The sequence below is a fragment of the Hydra vulgaris genome, chromosome 15, assembly GCF_038396675.1.
Source record: "Hydra vulgaris chromosome 15, alternate assembly HydraT2T_AEP".
NCBI lineage: Eukaryota > Metazoa > Cnidaria > Hydrozoa > Anthoathecata > Hydridae > Hydra > Hydra vulgaris.
This window is the reverse complement of record NC_088934.1, coordinates 16464428-16477744: the sequence shown is the minus strand read 5'-3', so window position 1 is coordinate 16477744 and position 13317 is coordinate 16464428. Positions and strand designations below refer to the sequence as shown.

The following is a 13317-nucleotide window of genomic DNA, read 5'->3' as shown; positions in this document are numbered from 1 at the left end:
GAATGAATTATTATTAATATTAATAATATTTTTAAAAAACTCTAAAATGAACTTTCCCCACCCCCACCCCACTTCACCCCCGCCAAAAAAAAAAAAAAAAAAACTTAATTGATAATAAAGTTTAACTACTAATGGAAGGTTCCAGATTGATAAAAATAGAATAATAGTACATCTCCTAATAATTAAAAGACAACTAGTTCACATAGCTTTTTGTAGTCCCCGTGTTAAATATCTCTGTGGTCAATGGCCTTATGAGGAACTTCAGAACCTACCTTTAATGTTGTTTAAAAATAACCCAACCTGCTACTCATTCTAATCAAACCTGATGTGCTCCAACTTATCCACTTTGTTCTGAGTGACCAGCCTTTATATAATCTTATAGTGCTTTCCTGTGCCATTTTATTTTCTTATCAGTAAGATCTTCAACAAAATGAGAAATGTGTACCTCCAATTGTATTGCCTGCAGATAAATCAGAACAGGGAAGGTTGTGAAGATGGTAAAAACTCCAAAAAAAGAACTTCAGTGTTGGAGTGTTGGGAGCAGTGATGTCAAAGCATATAGCAAAGATCTGATTAACAATCTTGTATTACTTTCGTATATTTAAGATCACATCTGCCTGGTCAACTCTCTTGGAGCATTCAGCTTAGATTACTCTAAGATTGATGTCATTTGTATTGTCAATATCATTGAATGATGTGTTGAATCTTGTTCTTTATATCCATTAAAAGAGAAGTAACACGCATGTTTAACTCTTGCAGGTAAAATATTCTCCAGGAAACCTTTGAGAACTAGCTACAATAGACTTAATAGCTTTAAACTTATTTTAAAATAGTCATCAGTATTTATTTATAAAATTGTATATCTGAGGTTTTCCAATGCTGAGAAGCTAGTTAAAATATTCATACCCATGACAGCTGGTTGATTGAATACTTTACAGGAAATAGTAGCTTTCTGGTATTAGTATATGTCTTCCTCTTTTTCCCTTTATTTGTGTCTTTTCTGACAGGACAACCAATGTTAGCCACAAAACTGAACTTTTTAATTGACCTAAGATGACTTAAATTGGCATGTGACATGTTTTTTTTTATAAGAGAATTATATGTTTATAAACATATAAGGCTCATGTTTATAAGCAGAATAATGAAATTTTTGTTGGTGTTTATTTGATGTATGAAAACCAATTAATGCAAAATAAAAATACATATGTTATGTATCAAATTCGAAAAAAATTTATTTGTCATTTTTTACAAGACTTACGAGAAAGCATTTTTGTAAGCTTAATCATATTTCCGAGCCTCTCAATACTTTTTGCCTAAACATACCCAAGCTCAATTCTAAAAACCAAAATATGCTTTTAAAAAGTCATAATAACAATATTCTATACTATTCAACTTAGACATCATTATTAACTTTATTAAAAAAAAAAAATAAAAGATAAAAATAAATACTTCTTTGGTTTCCTCAACATAAATTCTCTTCTCAAAATAAGTAAAATCTATATATGGAAGTGGTAACTAAAAACAAGTGCAACAGGTGCCCTTAAACTTATTATTTATTAATTATGCAGAATATATATTTCTTCGGAAATAAGTTAGGATAAATTAAAAATAAATTAGGATAAATTATAATTAAATTAGATTTAAATTATTATCTTAAATTTGTAAAAATACACCAAAATACAATAAAGTGCTACAAGATATTAAAATTAAAGATATTTAATCCAGTTAAGGTAAATTTCAAATAGTGCAAATAGATTTTAAAATTACAATAAAATTGATTGTGTGTCAAAAATTAATTGTGTCACAGTATACAAATAATTTTTGTGTTATTTTACTAATTTTAGTTGAGTGAAACTGTCTCAATCAAAACTCAAGATAAATTTAATTAATATAATAAAAATTAAAATTGATTTTAATTTTTATTATATTAATTGAATTAAAATTGATTTTAATTTTTATTTTATTAAAATTGAATGTTGTTATTGTTGTTGCTAAATTTAAGCTTGTTATTTAGTTTATGTTTTTTAGTAAATAAAGAAAAGATAAAAGAAGTTGTTTTTTTTTTAAGTATTAATTTTAGTGATAAAAAGCATTATTTGGTGATCATCAGCATTAATGTAGTCTTCTTAATATCCTAATCTTGTTTATTTCCTTGATTTTTAAATTTTTTATTTCCTTTATTTATTTATTTCACTTATATGTTTGAAAAGATGTCTTTTTATTTTTTGATTTGTTCATCAAACAAATTTTTATTTTATATGAAATCAAAAAAAAGTAGAATTATTAATTTTCAACCCAGTGTGTAATTCTAAATAGTGTTCCTACTAAATATACCATTTTGACTAATTTTGCATAGTTGTTGTTTTTATTAGGGATGGTTTCTTCCTGCAATGCCACATGATAACTTATCTGATGTTTTTGGCCTAAATCTTAGTGATAGCAGCAATTCTTTTCTATTTTATGGTATTATATATGTTATATTATTATATTATATTATATATATATATATATATATATATATATATATATATATATATATATATATATATATATATATATATATATATATATACATACATACATATACATATATATATGTATGTAATTTTTATTATTACTTTTTATTTAATTTATAAATCTATTTTAATATTGTTAGTCTGTCCTCGTGGTCATCCATATGTGATAACAAATGTAAGCACTCAAGTTTATTTTTTATTAATTTTATTTCATATTTAATTTTATACTAAAAAGTAAAAGCAATTATATAACAAACTAAAATATCATGGTTTCTTTTTTTGGGGGGTTATTTTTTAAATTAAAATCAGTGAAGCCACTTCTTCTTAGTTCAGTTTTCAATTGAAATTATTTTAATTTACCATATAATTCCAAAAAAGGAAGAAAACCCAAAGGAAAAAGAATTATAATATATAATTGTTGTATTTCTTTTTCTCAGAGAAATATAATATGTAAATAAAGTATTGGGATATTATAATAATAAATGAAACCCCAAACTTCTTTTTATTCCCCCCCCTCCCCTCCCCCAATAAAATAAAACCTCAACATGTAACATAACCTAACAATAATTAAAAGAGTTCCAGTATAATGCTAAAAAAAATGTTGATTATCCACAACCTCCATATAAAACTTTAAATAATATCACACAAAGGTACCCAAAAGTTGTTAAACAAGTGTCATCACAAAAACAAATTTTTGCTTGATAACCATAAGCCCATAGATTAAAAAAATTAAACCCTGCTTGCGGGCAGTAACAGCTTTATAATTGTTTTTGTATGTCCCCTTTTTATTAAAATAATATATATTTTAACAAAAAAAAATTATGCATATTTATATTATTATGTATTTTATATTATTATTTATATATTATTATTTATATTATTATATATTTACCTGATGATTGTTATACGCATGAAACCTTTAGTAAAACATAGTAGACATTATGTAATTATTTTTTATTTTATCTTGTCAAACATATGCAGCTCTGATATCATTCACCATCAGAAGATATGCTTAAAAAAAACAATTTTCAGCTATGAATTCATTAGATGAGATTTTAAAACAAATTGTTTAGTGGTAAAAGGTATTTCAGATAAACAAAGTTTTTAAAAACAAGATTGAGATCACATCATTAGATAATATATTATTTGTTACTTTATAAGTTATGACAGGTTACAAAAGTTTGAACAAAAAATAAAATTGTTACCAAAAAAATAAATTTTTAGATATAACGAATAGTTAATTTTATTTTGAAAAGTCAAATAAAAGTTAAACCAAAGCAAACTTTATCCTAAGTCACACAAATCATTAGATAAATTTAAACTTTAAAAGTAGCTTTTAAAAATAAGAAACTATGTTTGTAAAAGATATAAGGTTGATACACTCACACACTAAATTACAAAGACTTCAAACTCTCAATATGATGGTGATTAGAGTCCCACATTAAAAATAAGTAAAATTGTAATTGCTTTATAGTTGCTATTTTACTATTCAAAAAAGTTCATTTAAATACACATTAAAGTAAAATGGTGCATCAACTGCTATCAAAAAAAGATATAAAAACTCCACTCCAACCCAATCTGGAATTTACGAAGGTGAGATACTGGTGTTTACAAAGGTGAGATGAGTAAATCAGACATTATTTATAGTTTATACATTTTTCTTAATCCATATTGATTATCAATATCATGTGCTAGTTCTAATTTTGAGGCATGTAATGGATTCTTTTTTAGAAGGTAAAACTAAGTCTCTAACTATTTTTTTATTGAATAAATAGGTATCCATTGCACCTTATTGGTAAGTGAGTTTCAACAATTATTAAATGAGATTTCTTACCATCCATGATATGGTGTGATGTGTCCTATCAAAGTATGTAAATGAGAAGTTTCTATAGGAACTAGAACATTACTAAAACAATTATATGGCTCATAGACATACATTTTATTGCTTTAAAACCTCATCTGAGTAGTGTCAAGCAAAATTCAAAGCCCATATTCACATTATATGCTATCATTTTGATTCCACAATGCAAATCAAATATTCTAAATATATGGTTTCATAAATACAACATTGGTGAATTTTTCAATCTTCTGATCAGTATTGTTAGTCTCACACATATTTTTGAATTTAATTTTTGTTTAAGTCATGTTGGAATTTTTTTTAAATTAACAATTGATTTTTGTTTTATTTGTATCCTAATATATCTTCATAGTAGTAAAACATGGCATCAAAGATTTAAGTCATCACCATATATCAAACTTTCCCTGGAAGAAAATAGCTGGTGTGCAGTATATGACATTTTATATGAAAAATCAATGATATGCTATCTGAACCGCATGTGATACTTTAAAAATAATGTGTGCTGAAACACAAAAAGAAACAAAAGAACAAAAGAAACAAAAGAAAACAAAAACAGTAAAAAAATAATTTTTTTACTGTTTTTGTTTTCTTAATTTTAGAGTTATTTTCAGCTCTGACATTTGATACAATTTAAGAAAAAAGAACAGATTATATGTAAAAAATTTACCTAAAATAAAAAGCTATATATATTTATTAGATATAACAATCTACTTATGGCTTAAAAATCCATAATGGTAGAAAAAATGTTCCAAACTTTTTTTAATAAATATTAGCATGTATTTTTTTTTGGTGGCATGCAGTTTATCCCACACCATAAAGTATAATGAAACTTAAAAATGTGTGCAGAGTCATGCTTATGTTTATGCAAGCTTTTCCTAGGAAGACTCGCTATATACAATTACATATATATAGACATAAATTACATATATGTAGACATAAATATTAAAATGAAGTATAGCATACTTCTTTAAGAATAGTAAAAAAGTTAGCATCACTTTTAGAAACACCAAATTAAATTTTGTTATATAATAATTTTCTGAAAATACTTTATACAATAAACTTTTTTTAGTGTGGTCGACCTTATCAAACATATTTGTGTCCTGTTTCTGATTGTCAATCACCAATTGGAGGAGAAAATCATACATTGCTTCCCACAAATCGTATTGTTTCCAATAGGTATTTGTTTGAGCAAAAATAAAAGTATTTAGAATTTTTTTATTAATGTACAATTTTAATAATATAAGGCTTTATTAACTTTTGTTAAATAAAAATATATATAACATAAATATGTAAGAAAAATAAACACTTTTTAGTCTATTTTGTTAGATTTTTGTAGTTTTTTTAAAAACAAAAAAGTTTTATAAGTCCAAGCTCAAACTTATCTAAGTTTCTTACCATTTGTGACATATATAGGCTCAAATTTATATATATTATATCCTATACCGGACAAAAAAATCAATATCGGTATTTCAGCATTATAAAAGTATAATACCAGTATTAAAACTGGTATTCAAAAAAAAGTGTTTCTTTTTAAAACAAAGTACTCTCAAGTTCTTAAGACAAGGGTAGGGATGTTTATTAATTTTTGGAAAATTCTTCCACCCACCCTAAGCTTCTTAAGACCCTCCCCCTGTTTATTAATTTTTACTTGTTATCAACAAAAGATTTATATCTCTAATATAAAAAAAAGTTTAGTGAAAACCAACCTTAAAAATTAGAAAATTATTTCAGTGACCAATAAAAACAATAACTTTCAGTGTAAACAGGCTTTAAAAATTGTTAGCTTAGTAAATCTTACACTATTCTGTTGTACCTGATTTTTTAGCGGTGAGGATTCAAGTGTTTGCACATTTTTATTTCTTTTTGTATAGAGGGACCAATTTGATTGTGTTATTTCTGCATCTTGCCCCTATATTTTGTAATCCATTACTAATCCTTTATCATATGTATTTACAATTTTTTCAAAAACTCTATGATTTTTGTTTGTAGGCTTATGTATAGTTGTTTTATTAAGGAAGTCCACTTATTGAATGTAATTCGATTTTCTATTTAATTTACATTCTAATATTTCTTTAATTACTAACTGTTGCATATTTTTGCAATAACTACTGGCAATTTTTTGTAGTGGTGGCAGATTTTGCAAGTCAATCACTTAAACTTAATGCTTTCAATAACTTTCAAAGATCATTAGATGTTACAAAAAATTTGAATGGAAGCCCATCATGGCTGTCATTCTATCTAATATTGATTCCAGCAAGTCTTTTGTAGTGTTTTTAAGACATTTAGTAATTTTTGGAGAAAGCGTTTTTGCAAAGCGATTTTGAACTAGATTTACCAAGAAGTTTTTTTCTAAAAAAGTTTAATCTATGTTTTCATCATCATGTTTTTAGGATTATTAAGCTGCTTATTTAGATTTTTAGGCTGTTTATTGCCAGTTGTTTTTATAATTTTTGCGCACTCTTTACATTATGTTTTTATTCATCTATTAGAAAGATCGGACAGTATCAATTTCTTGCAATAATGAATAGGTGTTTGTTTTCAAGAGAGTTGTTCTTTTGAACAGATAAAAATGATTAACAATGAGATACAGCAGAAGGTGAAAACGATGGAGTAGAATGGGGCTTGAATTGATGCATAAGTATTCTTACAAGACAAGCATGTGACTATTGAAGTCTTTGCGAATCAAAGGATAGTACCCATCAAAACTGAGATCTGAAGAAGGAATAACCGAATTTAAATTTGTCTCTCAAAGAGCAAGCAAGTCTGATGAATTTTTCAAAAGGCAAGATTCAACTGATGGAAAGTTGCTTTAAAGACCATGTTGAAGTTGCGACGTAAAACTCCTTATGTGGCCTCGACAATGCACACCAAAATCATTAACAGGAACACCATCCATGGGCAACATGGCTCTTTAAATACTTTGATATATTACAGCTGTTTAATGAATCAGTCTCTCTGATGGCGCTACCACAAAGAAACTTTACTACCAGCTAGCCTCAGAATCATTTTTTGGTTTACATCTATGTCAGCCTAATAGATGAAGAATATATGTGTGTGTGTGTGTATATATATATATATATATATATATATATATATATATATATATATATATATATATATATATATATATATATATATATATATATATATATATGTGTGTGTGTGTGTGTGTGTGTTTGTGCTGGTTGTGTGTGCATATATGTGTGTGTATGCCTATATCCTATATATGTATGTGTGTTGTTTGTATGTGTGAATGTGTTCCTTACTGTGCTTGAATTATTGCTGTCATGCTTAAGTATTTACTCTGTTTTCATTTGGTTTACAAATCTTATTTTACCTATTAGAGTTGATGCAACAAAACCTGGTCATTGTTTGGGTTCAGCTTCAGAACGTTCAAATTTTTCTATTCCCCAGCGAGAATTGACACCTTTGTCTGTTACACTTCAAAATTTATTAGTTCATCTTTCATTACTTGTTGCAACATTGACTGGTCATGTAGAGGTATTTATAATTTTTCTAAAACTCTTTCACTGAGAAAAATCTGTTAATATAAATTCTTTAAACTCTCTTATATTATAGGATGTTGTGAGATTGGTGAATTCAGAAGTAAATTCAGATACAATGCAAATGTTTCTAGTACAGCAAATTGAAAAAGATCTTGCTCTATTATCTAATAGAATAGCAAAAAGTAATGATGATACAAACTCTGCAGTCCACACTTTTTTTAAATATCTGCTATTAAATGATGAGCCAGGTATCTTTGTTTTACTACTAAGTCATATTATCTTTTATATGTGTTATATCGCAATTTTAACTTGACAAAATTTTAATTTTCTATTAAATTATTATTAAAAAAGATGATGATGTTAATAAGTCTATGGTTTTTATTTTAAAAACATTTGATGAAATCTTAGACCGGCATGCTCCTTACAAAATACTAACCAACCAACAAATTAAACTAAAATCAAAACCTTGGATAACGTATGGAATACTTAAATCTATCTCAGTTAAAAACAAACTTTATAAAAAGTTTATAAAATCAAAAAATATTTATAAGAAAAATGAATTATTTACAAAATTTAAATTTTATAGAAACAAAATTTCCAATTTATTAAAATTTAGCAAAAAAACATACTATATTACGTATTTTAATAATAATCTGAATAGTGTTAAAAACACCTGGAAGGGAATAAAAGAAATCATTAATATTAGACCTTCTACACACAATACATCTTTTAAACTTAAATTGAACGAAAATCTTATCACTGATCACACTGCCGTATCTAATATATTTAACAATTTTTTTAGCACTATACATAACAAACTACTTAGCAAAGCCATACCCCCAAAACGCGTATTTAGTGACTTTCTTAACATTCCAAATGCTAAATCGTTTTTTATTAATCCTGTTACTGAAAATGAAATATCTGGTCTCATTACAAACAAGCTCAAAACTGAAAAAAGTCTTGGTCCTAATAGCGTACCTACATTCCTCCTTAAACTAGTCCCACACATTATTTCAAAGCCTCTCTGTACTGTTATAAATAACTCATTTAAAAGTGGTATTTTCCCAGATATTTTTAAAGTTGCCAAAGTTATTCCAATATTTAAAAAAGGCTCTTTACTAGATTTCACAAATTATCGACCCATCTCCTTGCTTTCTAATATAGGTAAACTATTTGAGAAGGCAATGCATATTAGGCTTTATGCTTTTCTTGAAAAATTTAAATGTTTTTACACCCATCAGTATGGATTTCGTGCCAATCACTCCACAACTCATGCTCTCATTGAAATGACTGAACTGATTAGAAAAGCAATCGATGACAAATATTTTGCATGCGGTGTATTTGTCGATTTACAGAAAGCGTTCGATACAGTAGATCATTCAATTTTGTTAAAAAAATTAGAATATTATGGGATCAGAGGCGTACCCCTTAAATGGTTTATTTCGTACTTAAACAATAGAACACAATTTGTTGCTATTAATGACTCAAAATCTACCCTTGTAAAATGTTCTAATGGTGTTCCACAGGGTTCAGTATTGGGACCACTGCTTTTCCTTCTTTATATTAATGATCTTCATACGTCCATTAAGTTTGCTACTGTTTACCACTTTGCTGATGACACTAACCTAATGCTAATTAATAAATCCTTAAAAAAAATTAACAAACACATTAACCATGATCTTGCCAATCTAGTTCAGTGGCTTCGCTCCAACAAACTTTTTCTAAACTCTAACAAAACTGAACTTATTATCTTTAAATCAAATAAAACAAAAATCTATAAACATATGAACTTTAGATTAAGTGGCAAAAAAAATGAACCTGTTAACTCAATTAAATATCTTGGTATAAAAATTAATTCAAATCTTTCCTTTTTATCCCACTGTGAAGACTTAGCAATGAAACTAAGTAGATCTAATGGTATGTTGGCCAAAGTTCGCCATTATGTTAATCTTGAAACACTTTTGAACATATACCATGCTATTTTCGGCTCACATCTTATATATGCATGCCAAATTTGGGGGCAGTCCCATCAACAAGCTCTTATTAGGTTATCCCACCTCCAAAACAAGGCTTTAAAAATTATTTATTTTCAGAATATTAAATTTAATTCTAATGTGCTCTATCTAACTTCTAAAGTATTAAAACTATGTGACTATATTCAATTTTCAAACTGCCAATTTGTCTGGAACCACCAACACAATAACCTACCTTTAACTTTCATCAATTTCTTTTCCAAAAGTGCCAACTCTCGTTATCACCTTCGTTCCAATAGTAATTTAAACCTGTCTGTCTCTAAACATTGCTCTCATAAATACGGACATAAATCTATAAAGTATCAAAGCATTAAAACTTGGAACAACCTTCCTTATGAACTAAAAGCTCTCAATTCATTCTCAACCTTTAAAACTAGATTATTCTACTTTTTATTAAAAAAATATAGTTAGTGTTTATAATTTCTATTATCAATTTTTGTTGTCTTTAGTATTTTTTTTTTTTTCTTTTTTTTTTTTTTTTTTTTTTAATTTTTATTATATATTTTGTTGTCATTACTATTGCTTATTGTAATTTCTATAAATATTTACATTACTATTATTAACTACTTTTAACTATTACTACTAATATTAATATTGTTATCATTATTATTATTATTATTTTTGTTATTATTGTTATTATTATTAAATATATTACTATTATTATTATTGTTATTGTTGTTATTATTATTATTATTACTAAGATTAATTGTATATAAATAAACTATTTTTTAAGGTATTTACTTGAGATTAGTATTTCAATACTATTTGTAAATAGCCGTGAAAATTTATTTTCAGAATATATATGATTGATTGATATTATGTTTATTTTGCAATTTTTGTTATTTTTTACAAGTTTATTCATGTTTAGAAAAAACTACCTTAGTTTACGTGGCACCAGTTGTGGAGGAGACCACTCTTAAAGTTTCAGTTTTGCCACTCTTTTTCTTGTTCTTCTTTTTTTTTCATTATTGACTGTAAACTGTATGTGTCAGGAAAATGTGAAGAGAATTGCAATAGGTATTAGCAATAGACAAATGAGTTATGCTTGGGTTAAAACTCATAAGCCATGCCTTATTCAAAAAGTATTTTAAGATCCTATAGAAACCTTGTTGGTCATATAAGATATACAGTAGAATCATAGGATTATAATTGGTCTACAGAATTACTGTATTCCTATAATAATTACCAGGTTCCTATAAAGTCTACTCTACCCCTATTAGAAATAAACCAATATCATATGGTAAATTACTCAACAACATTAAATCTTGTTAGATGCTGTATGATTTTTACACGTTAATAAAAGTATTTTATTAAATAACGTAGAATAAAGATAGAATTTTTACTGGATATAGATTGCATATATTTTTGGGGGGATTAAAAAATATATATACTATCGAAAAATATATATAGTTCAGCATTGCATTCAGCAATGCCGATCTAAATGCCCACCTAAAAGTGTTTAAGAATCACTCCTGAACCAACTGTTCAATCAGTTTGGTTTTTTTTCTAATGGGTACACTGTGGATCTCATCTTTCATAAGTTCTCAATGGAACTCATATCTGGAGAGTTTCTGGTTAATTTAAGTATTTATATAAAACTTTTCACAAACCACTCCTTTAATTTTTTTCTAGTGTGTCATGGGGCACTAAACTGTTAAAAAATCCATTCTTTATCACCAAACCATTCCCTGGTTTGAGGAACTAGATAACTTTCTAGCACTTTGATATACTTGTTCTGCTTCATTATCACCTCAAGTAGTTGTGCTGTACACATATATGGCTCCCCAGACCATAAACTTTGTTGGAAATTTCATAGTCTTCTTCAAGCATTCAGTTTTAAACTCTTTTTTTTTTTTTTTTTTTTTTTTGTGGACTTATCAGAAAAAACCACTTGAAAGAGAAGTGATCCTTTAAAGAAAAATTGAATATTCAGCACTTGTGATATTCTCATATTTGAAACCAATTGTGCATAATTTTACATTTCATTCAAAATCATGTCAGAAATATTTTCAGAAATTACTGATAAAAGAGTCTGTATCTTTACCTTGCTCCAATCTTCTTCTGTCCAGGATTCATGTTTCTTGGCCCGCTCAAAATGCTGTACCTTCAGTCAATTTGTCAACCTGGGTTTCTCTCTTGGTCAATATACCTTTATTCCAAAATCTAAAATCCAGATCACAGTCTAATAAATTTAAAGTATACCTTCATCAGCTAATTCTATCACAATTTTCTTACAGGAGGTTTTTCTGTTCTTTTGGGATATATTTTCTTTCTTTCAAATCTTGGCTTAGTGAACTGCTTTAAACTACACTTTCCAACTTTTGAAGAGTCTGTTTTAATGTCTGAGTTTAAACTTCAGTAAAATATTGATCATCTGCAAACAAGGGTACTTGAATAGATGAGATCTATAAACAACACAATTTCTTGGTTTATTTGTAAACTGCAAGCAAATGTTACATAAAAAAAATAAAGTTGCTAAAAAAAAGCAGAAAGTTAAAGAACATTTTAAATTAAAATTAAACATTTAAATGCTAAATGAAAAAAAAAGTTCACTGTGTGAAACATAAAAGTTTTTAATGTTCTAAAGTTGCACCCATACAACTATGAGATTTTGTTATATCAACTCATATAAACATACAAAAACATACATAGATATATTGTTTATAATTTCATTTTTATCAAAATGCAAAGATACTTTTAAGAAGTAGATAAACTAAATTGACACTATTTAGAAAATAAAAAGTCTAAAATGACACTATTCAGAAAATAAAAAGCAATATTGCATGCTATAAAAAGTTGTAATTTGTAACCTAAACTATTTATCATGTTTTTATTGTTTATTAACAATTCACATATGCTAGTAAAACTGTTAATTAAAAGTTTATTTTAACAGACATATATTTAAAAAGTTTATACTTTTGAAAAGTTGCAGAATCAACCTAACAACTAACTGATTTGGTAACCATGTGTATACTAGAGATTGGAGATACTAAATCTAATAAGCAAAATAATAAACAAGAACCTTATGACTGAGTATAAACTAAACTGAAAAAATAATTTTTACTCAAACTGAACCGAATCAAGATATCTAGTATTTCAAATTTTGTATTTTGCACATCACTAAATAAATAAATTTCACACACTTTAACATGATATCACTCATTTATTGCCATTATTTACAAAAGCCTAAATTTACCATCGACTATGTTTAAGTGTTATTCATATTTTTTGTTTTAGTTTTGTTTAAACAATTCTAGAAAGAGAATGACCATAAGCATAAGTTTTTGCAATTTTGTAATTTGAACTTTTGAAGTTCGAAATTTTGCAATTGATAGATTTGCAAAATATGAGTGGTAATCTTCCAGTTCAGGCGATGTAAAAAGTTAATGAACAGTTGCATTGAT

At 26.6% G+C, this 13317-nt stretch overlaps 1 protein-coding gene across 7 annotated transcripts in view; it reads left to right on the top strand.

The window, feature by feature from the left end:
* Positions 1–13317, top strand: part of LOC136091511 (E3 ubiquitin-protein ligase rnf213-alpha-like) — a 171381-nt gene that overhangs the window by 130429 nt on the left and 27635 nt on the right. For all 7 annotated transcript variants that reach the window (XM_065819150.1, XM_065819148.1, XM_065819147.1 and 4 more), the window contains 5 exons: positions 2373–2463; positions 2657–2691; positions 5444–5550; positions 7719–7875; positions 7954–8128. In XM_065819150.1, coding sequence (XP_065675222.1) covers positions 2373–2463; positions 2657–2691; positions 5444–5550; positions 7719–7875; positions 7954–8128 — 565 coding nt within the window. The remainder of the gene's footprint in view (positions 1–2372; positions 2464–2656; positions 2692–5443; positions 5551–7718; positions 7876–7953; positions 8129–13317) is intronic.